The sequence below is a fragment of the Nerophis lumbriciformis genome, linkage group LG02 (genome assembly GCF_033978685.3).
Source record: "Nerophis lumbriciformis linkage group LG02, RoL_Nlum_v2.1, whole genome shotgun sequence".
In the NCBI taxonomy this organism is placed as follows: domain Eukaryota; kingdom Metazoa; phylum Chordata; class Actinopteri; order Syngnathiformes; family Syngnathidae; genus Nerophis; species Nerophis lumbriciformis.
Genome location: NC_084549.2, coordinates 57,560,001 through 57,575,523, shown reverse-complemented (window position 1 = coordinate 57,575,523; position 15,523 = coordinate 57,560,001). Strand labels below are relative to the sequence as shown.

General features: G+C 40.8%; 1 protein-coding gene across 2 annotated transcripts in view; it reads right to left on the bottom strand.

The window, feature by feature from the left end:
* Positions 1-15,523, bottom strand: part of camkmt (calmodulin-lysine N-methyltransferase) — a 374,342-nt gene that overhangs the window by 71,778 nt on the left and 287,041 nt on the right. For both annotated transcript variants that reach the window (XM_061970365.2, XM_061970447.2), the window contains exon 7: positions 9,659-9,725. In XM_061970365.2, coding sequence (XP_061826349.1) covers positions 9,659-9,725 — 67 coding nt within the window. The remainder of the gene's footprint in view (positions 1-9,658; positions 9,726-15,523) is intronic.

The window sequence follows — 15,523 nt, the reverse complement described above, 5'->3', positions numbered from 1 at the left end:
CTTACGCAGCTGGTGGGTCCATGACGACGACTTCTGTTTTGTTTGATCTGCCGTTTTACTGCAGTGTTGCAGACACCGTTTGAAACAATTAAGGTGTGTAAATAAACATTTTAAAAAATCTTTCCGTGTAAATAACTAAAATAATTCACAATGCGTATAAATCTGTGGCTAATATATGGATTTGTTTTCTCTAAAATTCAGTGGTTGCATCGTATATACAGGTGCGCTCTATTGTTTGGAAACTACAGTATATATCTCTCCATTGTAAAAATTAAATTTTATAAAATGTGGTGAGGGCCAATAAAAAATTAGCAACCGACATCCCTGATAAGTCTTTTTATAAAGTATTTTTCATAGTTCTGGACAATATTAAAGGCTTGCTGGTACTTCCATGTATTCATTTGGTGTCCAATTATTTATTGAGGGTGTAAAATGCGCATGCATGCCAAGTGCTCGGCCATTTTCTCCTTCCTCTCCCCTTGCTCACACTATCATATTGTGGGATTATCAATTAGCCATTATTAACACTCTGTAAACAAAACATTAGGCCCTGCTAGAGACACAATCATCATTCACGGTGGGGGGTCCCAAACACACACACACACACACATCATTACGCCACATGCCCCTCCCCTCAACACTCTCCTGTCGCCCAATCGCAATCGCGCCCTCTGTTGTGGCGCGGCGTAATCTGAAAGGGAAACAATCAAAGTAATGTGACTTAATTATACGTTGACTTATTCTCGCTGTCTTCCACTTGTGCAAATATGCACGGAAGGGGGAGGAGACGCGCGGGACAACAATTAAACACACATTTTAGTTCTTTCTTTCTTTCTTTCGTTCGTGTGTGTGTGTGTGTGTGTGTGTGTTCTGGGAATGCTTACTTAATGGGGACATCGCTCTGTTTACACAGTCACCTTTAGGGGACCTCTGATGGTATGGAGACAAAAAAACAGATCCCCTAAAGCAGTGGTCCCCAACCTTTTTGTAACTGCGGACCGGTCAAGGCTTGAAAATTTGTCCCACGAACCGGGGACAAATATTTTTATTTATTTTTTTGTCATAAAAAAATGCAATCATGTGTGCTTACGGACTGTATCCCTGCAGACTGTATTGATCTATATTGATATATAATGTAGGAACCAGAAATATTAACAACAGAAAGAAATAGAGATTATCGGCCGATAAATGCATTAAAATGTAATATCGGAAATTATCGGTATGGTTTTTTTTATTTTTTTTATTAAATCAACATAAAAAACACAAGATACACTTACAATGAATGCACCAACCCAAAAAACCTCCCTCCCCCATTCACACTCATTCACACAAAAGGGTTAATTCTTTCTGTTATTAATATTCTGGTTCCTACATTATATATCAATATATATCAATACAGTCTGCAAGGGATACAGTCCATAAGCACACATGATTGTGCGTGCTGCTGGTCCACTAATAGTACTAACCTTTAACAGTTCATTGTACTCATTTTCATTAATTACTAGTTTATATGTAACTGTTTTTATATTGTTTTACTTTCTTTTTTATTCAAGAAAATGTTTTTCATTTATTTATCATATTTTATAAAAAAAATTTAAAAGTACCTTATCTTCACCATACCTGGTTGTCCAAATTAGGCATAATAATGTGTTAATTCCACGACTGCATATATCGGTTGATATCAGTATCGGTTGATATCGGTATCGGTAATTAAAGAGTTGGAAAATATCGGAATATCGGCAAAAAAGCCATTATCGGACAGCCCTAGAAAGAAACAACCCTTTTGTGTGAATGAGTGGGGGAAGGGAGGTTTTTTGGATTGGTGCACTAATTGTAAGTGTATCTTGTGTTTTTTATGTTGATTTAATTAAAAAAAATATATATATATGTTTTTTGTTGTTTTTTTTCATTTCTTGAGCGGCCCGGTACCAATTGATTCACGGACTGGTTGGGGATCACTGCCCTAAAGGGAAAACTTTTAAATGATAGTCAGATCCATTCTGAAGATGCCTAAGTGATGAGTAATGAGTTTGTATTTTTATTTCTGTGGTTTAAGCTAAAATAAGATAATCCTTTATTGATCCCACAACAGGGAAATTTGGGTTACTTTGTTTACGTGCTTCAAATATTGGTAAAAGAGAAAATTAATTTTCTTGAAAAGTGAAACATTTGTTATCCTGGCATTAATAGTACTGTGATTATGTATGGTATCCATCCTTAGTTAAAACTCATATATTAAAAAAAAAAAAAAAAAATCTGGTTTAGTGTTCCTTAGGATGACATTTTCATACAGCATGATTATAAAACATTATTACCTTAAAGTATGATTCACATTCAGAATTTGCCATCCTTCTATATATGGTAGTTGGAGTTGCAGACAACTTCATTACTGCTAAATAGCAGTTTTCAGTAATGTCACAGAAGTGGTGAAACTTCCTATAAGAGGACAGCTGTAGTGCTGTATTCTGAGGATCATGTTATATTTAATTTTAACTTTTTTTGTTTGTTTAAATGGTCCTCAGTAGTCACGTACAAATTTGTGTGAATTATGCAAAATTATTTATATTTGGTCCCCATGAACCATATGAACTATTTTTCCCCAGGGTCCCCAGTAAGAATGATCAGCACATTACGTCATCAATCCAGAGATTTAAAGACGTGTATGAGCTAACCGGCGCAATGGCCATTTGATCTAAATTTTTTTATGCCTCCACAACCTGTAGAAAGTGATGATCAAAAACTTGGTCCCCATTCCAAATGATAACCAGTGTGAGTGTGTGTGTGTGCATGTGTGTGGGTGTGTGGGTGTGTGTGTGTGTGGAGAGGGACGGTCTTAACACTTCATGGATGGTGGCGTCCCATCAAGGAGAATTATTGCACTTGGACGACGCCCATCACACACGCAAACACACACAATACTAGAGTAAGTACAGTCATACCTCAACTTAAGAGTGTTTTGAGTTAAGAGATGCCTCTAATTGTTATGCTTAAATTACCGTATTTTTTGGACCATAAGGCGCATTAAAGGGGTCATACTCATACTTGCCAACCCTCCCGAATTTCCCGGGAGACTCCCGAAATTCAGCGCCTCTCCCGAAAACCTCCCGGGACAAATATTCTCCCGAAAATCTCCCGATTTTCAGCCGGAGCTGGAGGCCACACCCCCTCCAGCTCCATGCGGACCTGAGTGAGGACAGCCTTTTTTCACGACAGGGTGACAAGAACTAAATCATCCAGACGAGAGATAAATTGTATTATTATGTTTATCTTACCTAAAAATAAATATATCTATTCATTTAAAAAAATAAAATAAAAAAAATAAATGTTTACTATATTTTGCTAAAAACATCAAAATTAATTGTATTTTTATTTGTATTTTTTCTGACTCCTTATTACATCCAGGCATTAGAATTATACATTAAAATAAACATATTTGAAATAATAAATTTTAAATTATCATAATAATTAATTTTAAATGATCATATTTAATTATTAAAATAATTGCTTGTTTATCATAGCATTTTATTCATTACATTCTGAAGCTCTCAGAAGCCAAGTTATGTTATATTCCTTAAGATTTATTTATGCAAGTTTGAAGTATCAATTAGCTAAACACAGTTTTGTTTGCATATTTTCAGGATATATATATATATATATATATATATATATATATATATATATATATATGTATGAAATACTTGACTTGATGAATTCTCGCTGTCAATATACTCCTCCCCTCTTAACCACGCCCCCAACCACGCCCTGCCCCACTCCCGACCACGCCCTCACCCTCCACCTCCGGAAATCGGAGGTCTCAAGGTTGGCAAGTATGATCATGCTATGTTTTTTTTCTACATTAAAAACACTTCCTTGTGGTCCACATAACATGTAATGGTGGTTCTTCGGTCAAAATGTTGCATAGATTATGTTTTACAGGTCATCTTCAAGCCGCTTTCTGGATGGACGGTCTTATTTACGTGCCTCCACTTCGACTGCGTCTTCCCCCCGTCATCTTTGTTGCATTGGTAGTTTTTAGCACTTCCATAGCAAGGCTACTGACAGATATAAGTTCGAACTGTACACTACTTATATTCAAAATGGCAACAGCCGAGGATGAATGCCCAACAACAAAAGGGTAGAGGAAAAAAAGGAGCCTACTGACATCAATGCACATTTTTGGGACTTATGCAGAACCCAAATACACTCCAGCAGGAACCAATATGTAAGAAAAGTTGGTTTTGCATAATAATGCGAAACAAAACCCCAGATAATGTCCCCTAATAGGTGCCATTTTGGTGTCCTTGTACAAACCCCATTTCCATGTGAGTTGGGAAATTGTTAGATGTAAATATAAACGGAATACAATGATTTGCAAATCATTTTCAACCCATATTCAGTTGAATATGCTACAAAGACAACATATTTGATGTTCAAACTGATAAACATTTTTTTTTTTTGCAAGTAATCATTAACTTTAGAATTTGATGCCAGCAACACGTGACAAAGAAGTTGGGAAAGGTGGCAATAAATACTGATAAAGTTGAGGAATGCTCATCAAACACTTATTTGGAACATCCCACAGGTGAACAGGCAAATTGGGAACAGGTGGGTGCCATGATTGGGTATAAAAGTAGATTCCATGAAATGCTCAGTCATTCACAAACAAGGATGGGGCGAGGGTCACCACTTTGTCAACAAATGCGTGAGCAAATTGTTGAACAGTTTAAGAAAAACATTTCTCAACCAGCTATTGCAAGGAATTTAGGGATTTCATCATCTACGGTCCGTAATATCATCAGATGGTTCAGAGAATCTGGAGAAATCACTGCACGTAAGCTGCTAAGCCCGTGACCTTCGATCCCTCAGGCTGTACTGCATCAACAAGCAACATCAGTGTGTAAAGGATATCACCACATGGGCTCAGGAACACTTCAGAAACCCACTGTCAGTAACTACAGTTGGTCGCTACATCTGTAAGTGCAAGTTAAAACTATCCTATGCAAGGCGAAAACCATTTATCAACAACACCCAAAAAAACGCCGTCGGCTTCGCTAGGCCTGAGCTCATCTAAGATGGACTGATACAAAGTGGAAAAGTGTTCTGTGGTCTGACGAGTCCACATTTCAACTTGTTTTTGGAAACTGTGGACGTTGTGTCCTCCGGACCAAAGAGGAAAAGAACCATCCGGATTGTTATAAGCGCAAAGTTGAAAAGCCAGCATCTGTGATGGTATGGGGGTGTATCAGTGCCCAAGACATGGGTAACTTACACATCTGTGAAGGCGCCATTAATGCTGAAAGGTACATACAGGTTTTGGAGAAACATATGTTGCCATCCAAGCAACGTTACCATGGACGCCCCTGCTTATTTCAGCAAGACAATGCCAAGCCACGTGTTACATCAACGTGGCTTCATAGTAAAAGAGTGCGGGTACTAGACTGGCCTGCCTGTAGTCCAGACCTGTCTCCCATTGAAAATGTGTGGCACATTATGAAGCCTAAAATACCACAACGGAGACCCCCGGACTGTTGAACAACTTAAGCTGTACATCAAGCAAGAATGGGAAAGAATTCCACCTGAGAAGCTTCAAAAATGTGTCTCCTCAGTTCCCAAACGTTTACTGAGTGTTGTTAAAAGGAAAGGCCATGTAACACAGTGGTGAACATGCCCTTTCCCAACTACTTTGGCACGTGTTGCAGCCATGAAATTTTAAGTTAATTATTATTTGCAAAAAAAAAAAAAAGTTTATGAGTTTGAACATCAAATATGTTGTCTTTGTAGCATATCCAATTGAAAATGGGTTGAAAAGGATTTGCAAATCATTGTATTCCGTTTATATTTTACATCTAACACAATTTCCCAACTCATATGGAAACGGGGTTTGTATACATATGCCATAAAAATACCCGCATGTTGAAGCACAGTACGTCTGACTACTGTAGCCGTAATGCTCCTCGTTCCGTCGTTCGTAGCTTACTGAAGTCGTACCGAAACATTTTGACAGACTTTATTCTCAATGAAACATCAAAGTTTTGGCCTTGCTTGCTAACCTGTACTTGCTAGCATTTATTGAACAGGCGTCAACTTGCTTTTCACACGCATCTCTTATGTGTGACTGCCATTTACTGGTCACACTTTTCATTACACCATGTACCAAATACAATTGCTTCGAGGTCGGTAAGCACCTGAGGCGCATTGTCGATTTTTTATAATTTAAATCACTAATTGATTGAAAGAGAGGGCACTACGAGCGCGATGATGTCATCCATGGGAAAATGCATTTTTAGACAATATGATTTGCCTGAGCGGCTAGGAGACACCGGGAGTAGCAAGCGGTAGAAAATGGATTAGAAAGGACAATTTTTAATTTTTTTAATTTTTTTAAAATTGGGACTTCCCTTGGGCCGGATTTTGGGGGCCCCTGATCTACATCAACAATACGATTTGCCTGAGTGCTTGGTCAGGACGGATTAAAAAAAAACAATTAAAAAAATACATATATTTATATAAATATTTTTTGATTTAGGATTTTTTTTTTAGTTAATTAATTGTGACAAAAAAAATGCAACTAATTCGAAAATCTACTTTTTTGACACCCCTGTTAAATATACAATGTAAAACCTCTGCCTTGTTTTTTAATGAAAACTTATAGCTACTGTATTTTAATGTTGCTCATTATGTTGGTACTTAAAGAGCCGAGGGTTTTTCTGAGGTGGTACTTGGTGAAAGAAGTTTCAGAAGCATTGTTTTGCAGCATTTCATGGTGGCTTGACCCTGAATTGCACTTTTTCCGTTTGCCTTATTTGCTCTGGAAAAACTGTCATCGTAAACTGTAACTCCCAGATTGTGTTCGCCCTGAGAGGTCGCACTGTATTTACTGTATCACAAATTAACAATTGGAAGGCTGCTGTTGTTTTCCCAAGAACAAAGTGACGCTGCAAGATAAGTACAATTACACACCTTAGTTCAGGGGTCGGCAACCCAAAACGTTGAAATAGCCATATTGGACCAAACATACAAAAAACTAATCTGTCTGAAGCCGCAAAAAATGAAAAGCCTTATATAAGTCTTATAATGAAGACAACACATGACGTAAGTGTTGTCGGAGGCAGATATTTACATATATCCGAATTTAAGTGTTACTTCTTTTATTTCATAATCATATTACAAAACAGCTAGTGTTTTTCTTCCAATTGTGGTCTTTTGGTTGTCTGCAAATACTGTGTGCTAACCTTGAATATGGAATGTAAGAAAGAGAGATACTCCTTCTTATCTATTCTTATGTCCAGGTGCGGAGGACAATGGGCATGTGTTTGGGCTGGAGGGACAAGACTGCGAGGGTGGGAGGGAGAGAGACTTTATAGGATAGAAGGTTTCCATTTTGTAGGGCAGACCATCTTAGCTGCGCGATTGAATGTTCTATGCTGGACTGGTCTCAGTATGTTTACAAAGCTTTGCAAATATATTACAAAATACCTATTCTGTCTCTGGTGGTTCTTCTACTCAGCTTTAAGTGTCGTAAAGAGCTTGGGAGCGACCAGCGACTTGAATTCCCTGGGAGGAACAACTGGTCCAAACGCAACAGTGTCTATTAGCTATATTAGCCTACTATCAAAATGAAGTGTCGCAGGCTGAAGCAAATCTTCGTTGACAGAAACGTTGAAATGTAATATTTATTCTACACATTTTTACAACATTAGAAACAATTAGTAAATCAGAGGCTACTCAGAAGGTGAGATAACTCCTGGAAATGACTACCTTTTAATGGCCAAAGGTATAGATGTGTGTGTCCAAGTTAAAAGAAACAGCAGGCTGTCTTCTTTTAATAGATTTATTATATATAATCTTTGGCAAGCTAGGTAATGTTTGCTGTGGTCTGGAACAACATGGCACACAAACAACTATCTGAAATGCAGCCAATATTACATAAAGATAATGAGACATGCAAAACTAAATTACATACAAAGAGGATACAAGTAAAGGATATTAAATGAGCTCAAATATACCTACAAATGAGGCATAAAGATGCAATATGTACATACATCTAGCCTAAATAGCATGTTAGCATTGATTAGCTTGCGTTCCTGCACTGACCAAATATGCCTGATTAGCACTACAACAAGTCAATAACATCAACTTGTGCATTTACGCACAGTATAAAACCTTTGGTGGACAAAATGAGACAAAGAAGGAGTGGAAGATTTTACATTTAAACAAACTGTTGCGTCACAGTCCACACTATGGTGAGTTCAAGAACCGCCAAAAGTAGTAGGTTAAAACTAGAGATGTCCGATAATATCGGACTGCCGATATTATCGGCCGATAAATGCTTTAAAATGTAATATCGGAAATTATCGGTATCGGTTTCAAAAAGTAAAATTTATGACTTTTTAAAACGTCGCTGTACATAGTGGTACACGGACGTAGGGAGAAGTACAGAGCAGTTGCGTCTCCCAGTCATACTGGCCAACCCTCCCGATTTTCCCGGGAGACTCACGAATTTCAGTGCCCCTCCCGAAAATCTACCGGGGCAACCATTCTCCCGGATTTCTCCCGATTTCCACCCAGACAACAATATTGGAGGCGTGCCTTAAAGGCACTGCCTTTGCGTGCCGGCCCAATCACATAATATCTACGGCTTTTCACACACACAAGTGAATGCAATTTATACTTGGTCAACAGCCATACAGGTCACACTGAGGGTGGCCGTATAAACAACTTTAACACTGTTACAAATATGCGCCACACTGTGAACCCACACCAAACAGGAATGACAAACACATTTTGGGAGAACATCCGCACCGTAACACAACATCAACACAACAGAACAAATACCCAGAACCCCTTGCAGCACTAACTCTTCCGGGACGCTACAATATACACCCCCCGCTACCCCATACCCCCCGTCACCTCAACCCCACCCACCTCAACCTCCTCATGCTCTCTCAGGGAGAGCATGTCCCAAATTCCAAGCTGCTGTTTTGAGGCATGTTAAAAAAAAATAATGCACTTTGTGACTTCAATAATAAATATGGCAGTGCCATGTTGGTATTTTCTTCCATAACTTGAGTTGATTTATTTTGGAAAACCTTGTTAGATTGTTTAATGCGTCCAGCGGGGCATCTCAACAAAATTAGGCATAATAATGTGTTAATTCCACGACTGTATATATCGGTATCGGTTGATATCGGTAATTAAGAGTTGGACAATATCGGAATATCGGATATCGGCAAAAAAGCCATTATCGGACATCTCTAGTTAAAACGATGTTTGTACGTTCACCAAATCCTCTCATCAGTGAAGCATACACACACACATTAAACAGTGGGCTTTCTAACAATTGGGAAGGTTTGTGTCATGTTTGTCCTCAAACAAAAAACATACTAAAACAAACAAAAAAAATGTTTCCCCCCATCTTTTTTCCATTTTCAATCCTTTTTAAAAAATGCTCCAGGGAGCCACTAGGAGCACTAAAGAGCCGCATGCAGCTTGAGAGCCGCGGGTTGCTGATCCCCCGCCTCAGGTGGTAAACACAGTGAGGTGTGCGTACTCAACAATAAACCCATAGCAACTCACCGCATGAAGGTGACTGAGGTCATGAGAAATGTTAGCAAACACACATTTGTGCGCATACGAGTCACAAAATGCAAGGTCTCACCTGGTCGACACGTGCGTTGACCTGAACCTTCCTTCTTGCGCGTTCCTCTCGACAATCCCGCGTACATCTGACGGACAAAAGTCAAGGACACAACAGCGCGCCGTTCGTTCTGATGTAAACATGGGACAAAGCCAGCCTCCTGTGAACAACTTTGAGGTCGAAGGTCACGAGGCTGTGGCTGTGTGTTGGTGATGAGTGGTTACTTTCACATGTTGTTTACCATGTTTGCAGGAGGGCAGCAGACACTGTAGTTGGTAGAGAACAGTTTTATGATCATTAGACACATTGCCATGTGTTTTAAATGTTAACCGCACGCAATTGTTGGTCCCCGAAAGGCGTTGCTGTTTCGGCAAAAACACCCTGATTTCACGGTGAGTGGTTTTGTAGGGCCGTGTGAGAAGTGTCAAGTCAGTCCGATTTACGGGGAGGTCGAGCTTTGGGGTTTGATATCAATTGTCGGGGAATAAAAAAATAGCACAGGCCTTTTGAGATATGTTAAGGTTGAGGGCTGATTAACTGCAGTTACACTACAGTACACAAACTACTAAATCCGAGGTCGGGTCGCGGGGGCAGCAGCCTAAGCAGAGAAGCCCAGACTTCCCTCTCCCCAGCCACTTCGTCCATCTCTTCCCGGGGGATCCCGAGGCGTTCCCAGGCCAGCCGGGAGAGATAGTCTTCCCAACATGTCCTGGGTGTTCCCCGTGGCCTCCCACCGGTCGGACGTGCCCGAAACCCCTCCCTAGGGAGGCGTTCGGGTGGCATCCTGACCAGATGCCCGTACCACCTCATCTGGCTCCTCTCGATGTGGCGGAGCAGCGGCTTTTCTTTGAGCTCCCCCCGAATGACAGAGCTTCTCACCCTATCTCTAAGGGAGAGCCCCGCCACATATATATATATATATATATATATATATATATATATATATATATATATATATATATATATATATATATAAAAAAAGAGTTCAAGTACCTCGGAGTCTTGTTCACGAGTGAGGGAAGAGTGGATCGTGAGATCGACAGGCGGATCGGTGCAGAGTCTTCAGTAATGCGGACGCTGTATCGATCCGTTGTGGTGAAGAAGGAGCTGAGCTGGAAGGCAAAGCTCTCAATTTACCGGTCGATCTACGTTCCCATCCTCACCTATGGTCATGAGCTTTGGGTTATGACCGAAAGGACAAGATCACGGGTACAAGCGGCCGAAATGAGTTTCCTCCGCCGGGTGGCGGGGCTCTCCCTTAGAGATAGGGTGAGAAGCTCTGCTATCCGGGGGGAGCTCAAAGTAAAGCCGCTGCTCCTTCACATCGAGAGGAGCCAGATGAGGTGGTTCGGGCATCTGGTCAGGATGCCACCCGAACGCCTCCCTCGGGAGGTGTTTAGGGCACGTCCGACCGGTAGGAGGCCACGAGGAAGACCCAGGACACGTTGGGAAGACTATGTCTGCCGGCTGGCCTGGGAACGCCTCGGGAGCCCCCGGGACGAGCTGGACGAAGTGGCTGTGGAGAGGTGAGTCTGGGCTTCCCTGCTTAGGCTGCTGCCCCCGCGACCCGACCTCGGATAAGCGGAAGAAGATGGATGGATGGATATATATATATTTTCTATCAAAATTTAAAAAACAAATACATTTACCCAGAAAACACTTTATTGCCGCACATTATTTCCACATCTGGTCTGGTCTAGGGCCTTGAGTTTGGCCACATGGTACCATGGAATGCACTTGTCGGCCAAAACATTAGGTACACCATCAACGCAACTTTAAAAGGAGGCCGAGGTCAAATACTGTATGTCCACATGGATGGGGAGATCACAGCATCCCCCCCCCACCGACATCACTGGATCAATTGAAAGGCTTTTAACCCCAGAGAGACACACACGCGCACACACACACACACACACACACACACACACACACACACACACACACACACGCACACACACGCACACACACACACACACGGAGACAGGGCGATTGATGTCAAGTTGTCTATTAATACACTGGCCTGTGGAGTTGCACTGCAATTCAATTAGGATTTGCTTGTCTTTAAAGCCTGACAAGAGACAAATCCAATCGACAAAGACGTCGGGCGAGAGAGGCACGGAACGGGCAGAGGGAGAGAGAGCGAGAGAGCGAGCGAGAGAGCGAGAGAGAGAAGGGTGGATATATGGATTGATAGTTTGAGAGCCAATCCAAAACCAAAGAGGCCTCCCTGATAGAGACACACACACAAACACACACACACACACACACACACACACACACACACACACACACACACACAGGATGTAGGTTAGGACACATTTGAACACTATTACACACACCTGTGCATCAGAGTGTTGTGCATGGCGACGACACAGCGGCTTACTGTAATCTCATCAGCAGCACACCGCAGGGGGAGAGGTCAACACGCGCGCGCACACACACACACACACACACACACACACACACACAGAGAGGTAAAAAGGTGAAAGGTTAAAGCCACCGCAGTGGAACCAGTGGTACAATTGTGAGACAAAAAGCCAGTAAAGTTGCACTAAAAACTCAGTTAAAGGGGAACATTATCACCAGACCTATGTAAGCATCAATATATACCTTGATGTTGCAGAAAAAAGACCATATATTTTTTTAACCGATTTCCGAACTCTAAATGGGTGAATTTTGGCGAATTAAACGCCTTTCTAGTATTCGCTCTCGGAGCGATGACGTCACAACGTGACGTCACATCGGGAAGCAATCTGCCATTTTTTCAAACACCGAGTCAAATCAGCTCTGTTATTTTCCGTTTTTTCGACTGTTTTCCGTACCTTGGAGACATCATGCCTTGTCGGAGGGTGTAACAACACGAATAGGGACGGATTCAAGTTGCACCAGTGGCCCAAAGATGCGAAAGTGGCAAGAAATTGGACGTTTGTTCCGCACACTTTACCGACGAAAGCTATGCTACGACAGAGATGGCAAGAATGTGTGGATATCCTGCGACACTCAAAGCAGATGCATTTCCAACAATAAAGTCAAAGAAATCTACCGCCAGACCCCCATTGAATCTGCCGGAGTGTGTGAGCAATTCAGGGACAAAGGACCTCGGCAAGAAATGGTGGCAGTTTGTTCCCGCAGACGAGCGAGCTAAACCCCCTGGATGTCTTGGCTCACACCGTCCCTTATGCCACCGAAGATGATCAAGAGAAGAATATAGACCCTAGCTTCCCTGGCCTGCTGACATGAGGGTATGTCTACAGAATATATTAATTGATGAAAATTGGGCTGTCTGCACTCTCAAAGTGCATGTTGTTGCCAAATGTATTTCATATGCTGTAAACCTAGTTCATAGTTGTTAGTTTCCTTTAATGCCAAACAAACACATACCAATCGTTGGTTAGAAGGCGATCGCCGAATTCGTCCCGTGTCGCTGGCTGTCATGTCGTTTTCGTCGGTTTCGCTTGCATACGGTTCAAACCGATATGGCTCAATAGCTTCAGATTCTTCTTCAATTTCGTTTTCGCTACCTGCCTCCACACTACAACCATCCGTTTCAATACATGCGTAATCTGTTGAATCGCTTAAGCCGCTGAAATCCGAGTCTGAATCCGAGCTAATGTCGCTATAGCTTGCTGTTCTATGCGCCATGTTTGTTTGTGTTGGCATCACTATGTGACGTCACAGGAAAATGGACGGGTGTATATAACGATGGTTAAAATCAGGCACTTTGAAGCTTTTTTTAGGGATATTGCGGGTTGGGTAAAAAATTTTTTTAAAACTTCGAAAAATAAAATAAGCCACTGGGAACTTATTTTTAATGGTTTTAACCCTTCTGAAATTGTGATAATGTTCCCCTTTAAGCCTCTAAATAACTATAAAATACAAATTGTCGAACTTTAAAAAAATATATATTTTTGTAATCTCACTCCATAGAAAAGTAAAGGAAGAGTGTGACGATAACCATAGAACAGGGGCACCACCCATACAGTGTGTGTCCAGGCTGCTCAATGCATCATGGCAAGCATTGGACTGCAAAGTTAGATTAGTGGTGAGCGCAATACACTCTTAATTTATCCTGGTTAAGTTCTTTTTACACTTTGACACTATGAAAAACATGAATGCAGGTTAAATAGGTGCACGTCCTCTGCCGCGCATCAAAGGTAGAGTAGTTTTATTTTCATTTAGTAATAAAATAAACCACTTGTTTTGGTACGATTTTGAGGGTTTGACCCAGTAACAGACTATTTTCTATTTACATTTGTCATGTCTGTGTGAACATGTTTTGTTTAAGTTATGTTCTGCTTGGTTTTGGACTCTTTTTAGTTCCTGCTTTGCACTCCCTTGTCTTGTTTCCATGGTTACCCATTAGTTTCACCTGTTCCACGTTTGGACTCATTGTGCACTCTTGTTTGTCACCATAGCAACTCATTAGTTTTCACCTGCCCTCACGACTCACACACCTGTCTTTAATCATGTCACTACTATTTAACCCGGGAGTTGCCAGGCAGTCAGCCTGGCGACATCAAACTCCTGTCACTCTGCTTCACACTCTCCACACACCCTTATGACCCTTGCTGCTCTTTTTCATGCCGTTTTCTCGTCCAAGTAAGTTTTCTTTATTCATGCCATAGTTTGCAAGTTTTGTTTCATTGTTCATAGTTTCTGCCTTTGTGCAAGTTTTGTGTTTATAGTCAAGTTTTGTACTTCCGCCCTTGTGCGCGCCTTTTGTTTATTCTTTTTTTGAGTGTTAAAATTAAATATGTATTCACCTGCACGTCATATCTGGTCCAAATCATTTGCACCTCGGGAGAACAAACGACGCCATAGTCCAAGTCCTGACAACATTTTTTCCAATGGGACTTTTTTAAAACACAAACTAATCAAGGGGCCCTTGCATTCTACTCAGCAGCTATCATTCATTTAAAAAATATATATGTCCTTTTTTATTGGAGTGTGTGTGTCAAAACTTGTGTCGTCTTGATAAATGTCCTCCATTCACACGCATCTCTTTCCACCGTAGCCTCAAACACTCGCATTTGGGCAAAAATCCCGTCATTTCTGTGCGTGTTTAGGCGGGCGGGTCAATGGTGCATTGTTTGTGCGCACGTTGGAGTCTCCACAGTGTTATTGTTGGCTCTCACTCTGGTCAGTGGACGAGCGCGGACATGGAGAGGTATTGTGAGCCCGGCTAAATATGGACGTTCGGGGTCAATGGGGAAGAAATGGCATTTTTGCGACGTTTCCTGTTTTGCTTTTTGACAGTCAAAACTTATTTTTCTTGTTTGTGGACGCAGCTGCTCCATGAATGAAATGGGAGGGCGGGGAGAATGCAACATAATGAATGAAACATTAGAAAAACGGTGTCAAGTGGATGGGAAAGTAAGCCCAACCTACAGTAATGGACCGCAGCATTAAAACGTAGTATCACATAATGAGCTTAAATATGGAATAGAGACAGAAAAAGATTAAAATCGGTCCTACGCATTCATTTGCCGGCGTGAAAACTTGGATTTGATATTGTAACAGTTGATTATTGTGCATTGTTTTCTTTCTCACAAAGAACTAATTGACAGCTACCTTAGATTTCCTTTGTTACTATATATTTGTTTGATTATACACGATTGTGTTATCAGTTTGGGACTGCAAATAAAATTAGAAAAACTGAAAAAAAACAAGTTGCATTTTTTAAAATCTTTGATTTATTCTAATTAATATATTTTTTAAAAACATGAACAGGCAAAAATAAAATCATAAACATTTTAATAGTTTGAATTCACTAATTTTCACAAATGGTGGAGAAAAAGGGTGCAGGCCAAAGCAAACAGCTTGCAAATGATATATAATGATATGATATAATATAAATATGCTGTATATACCAATGTAAAATCATTG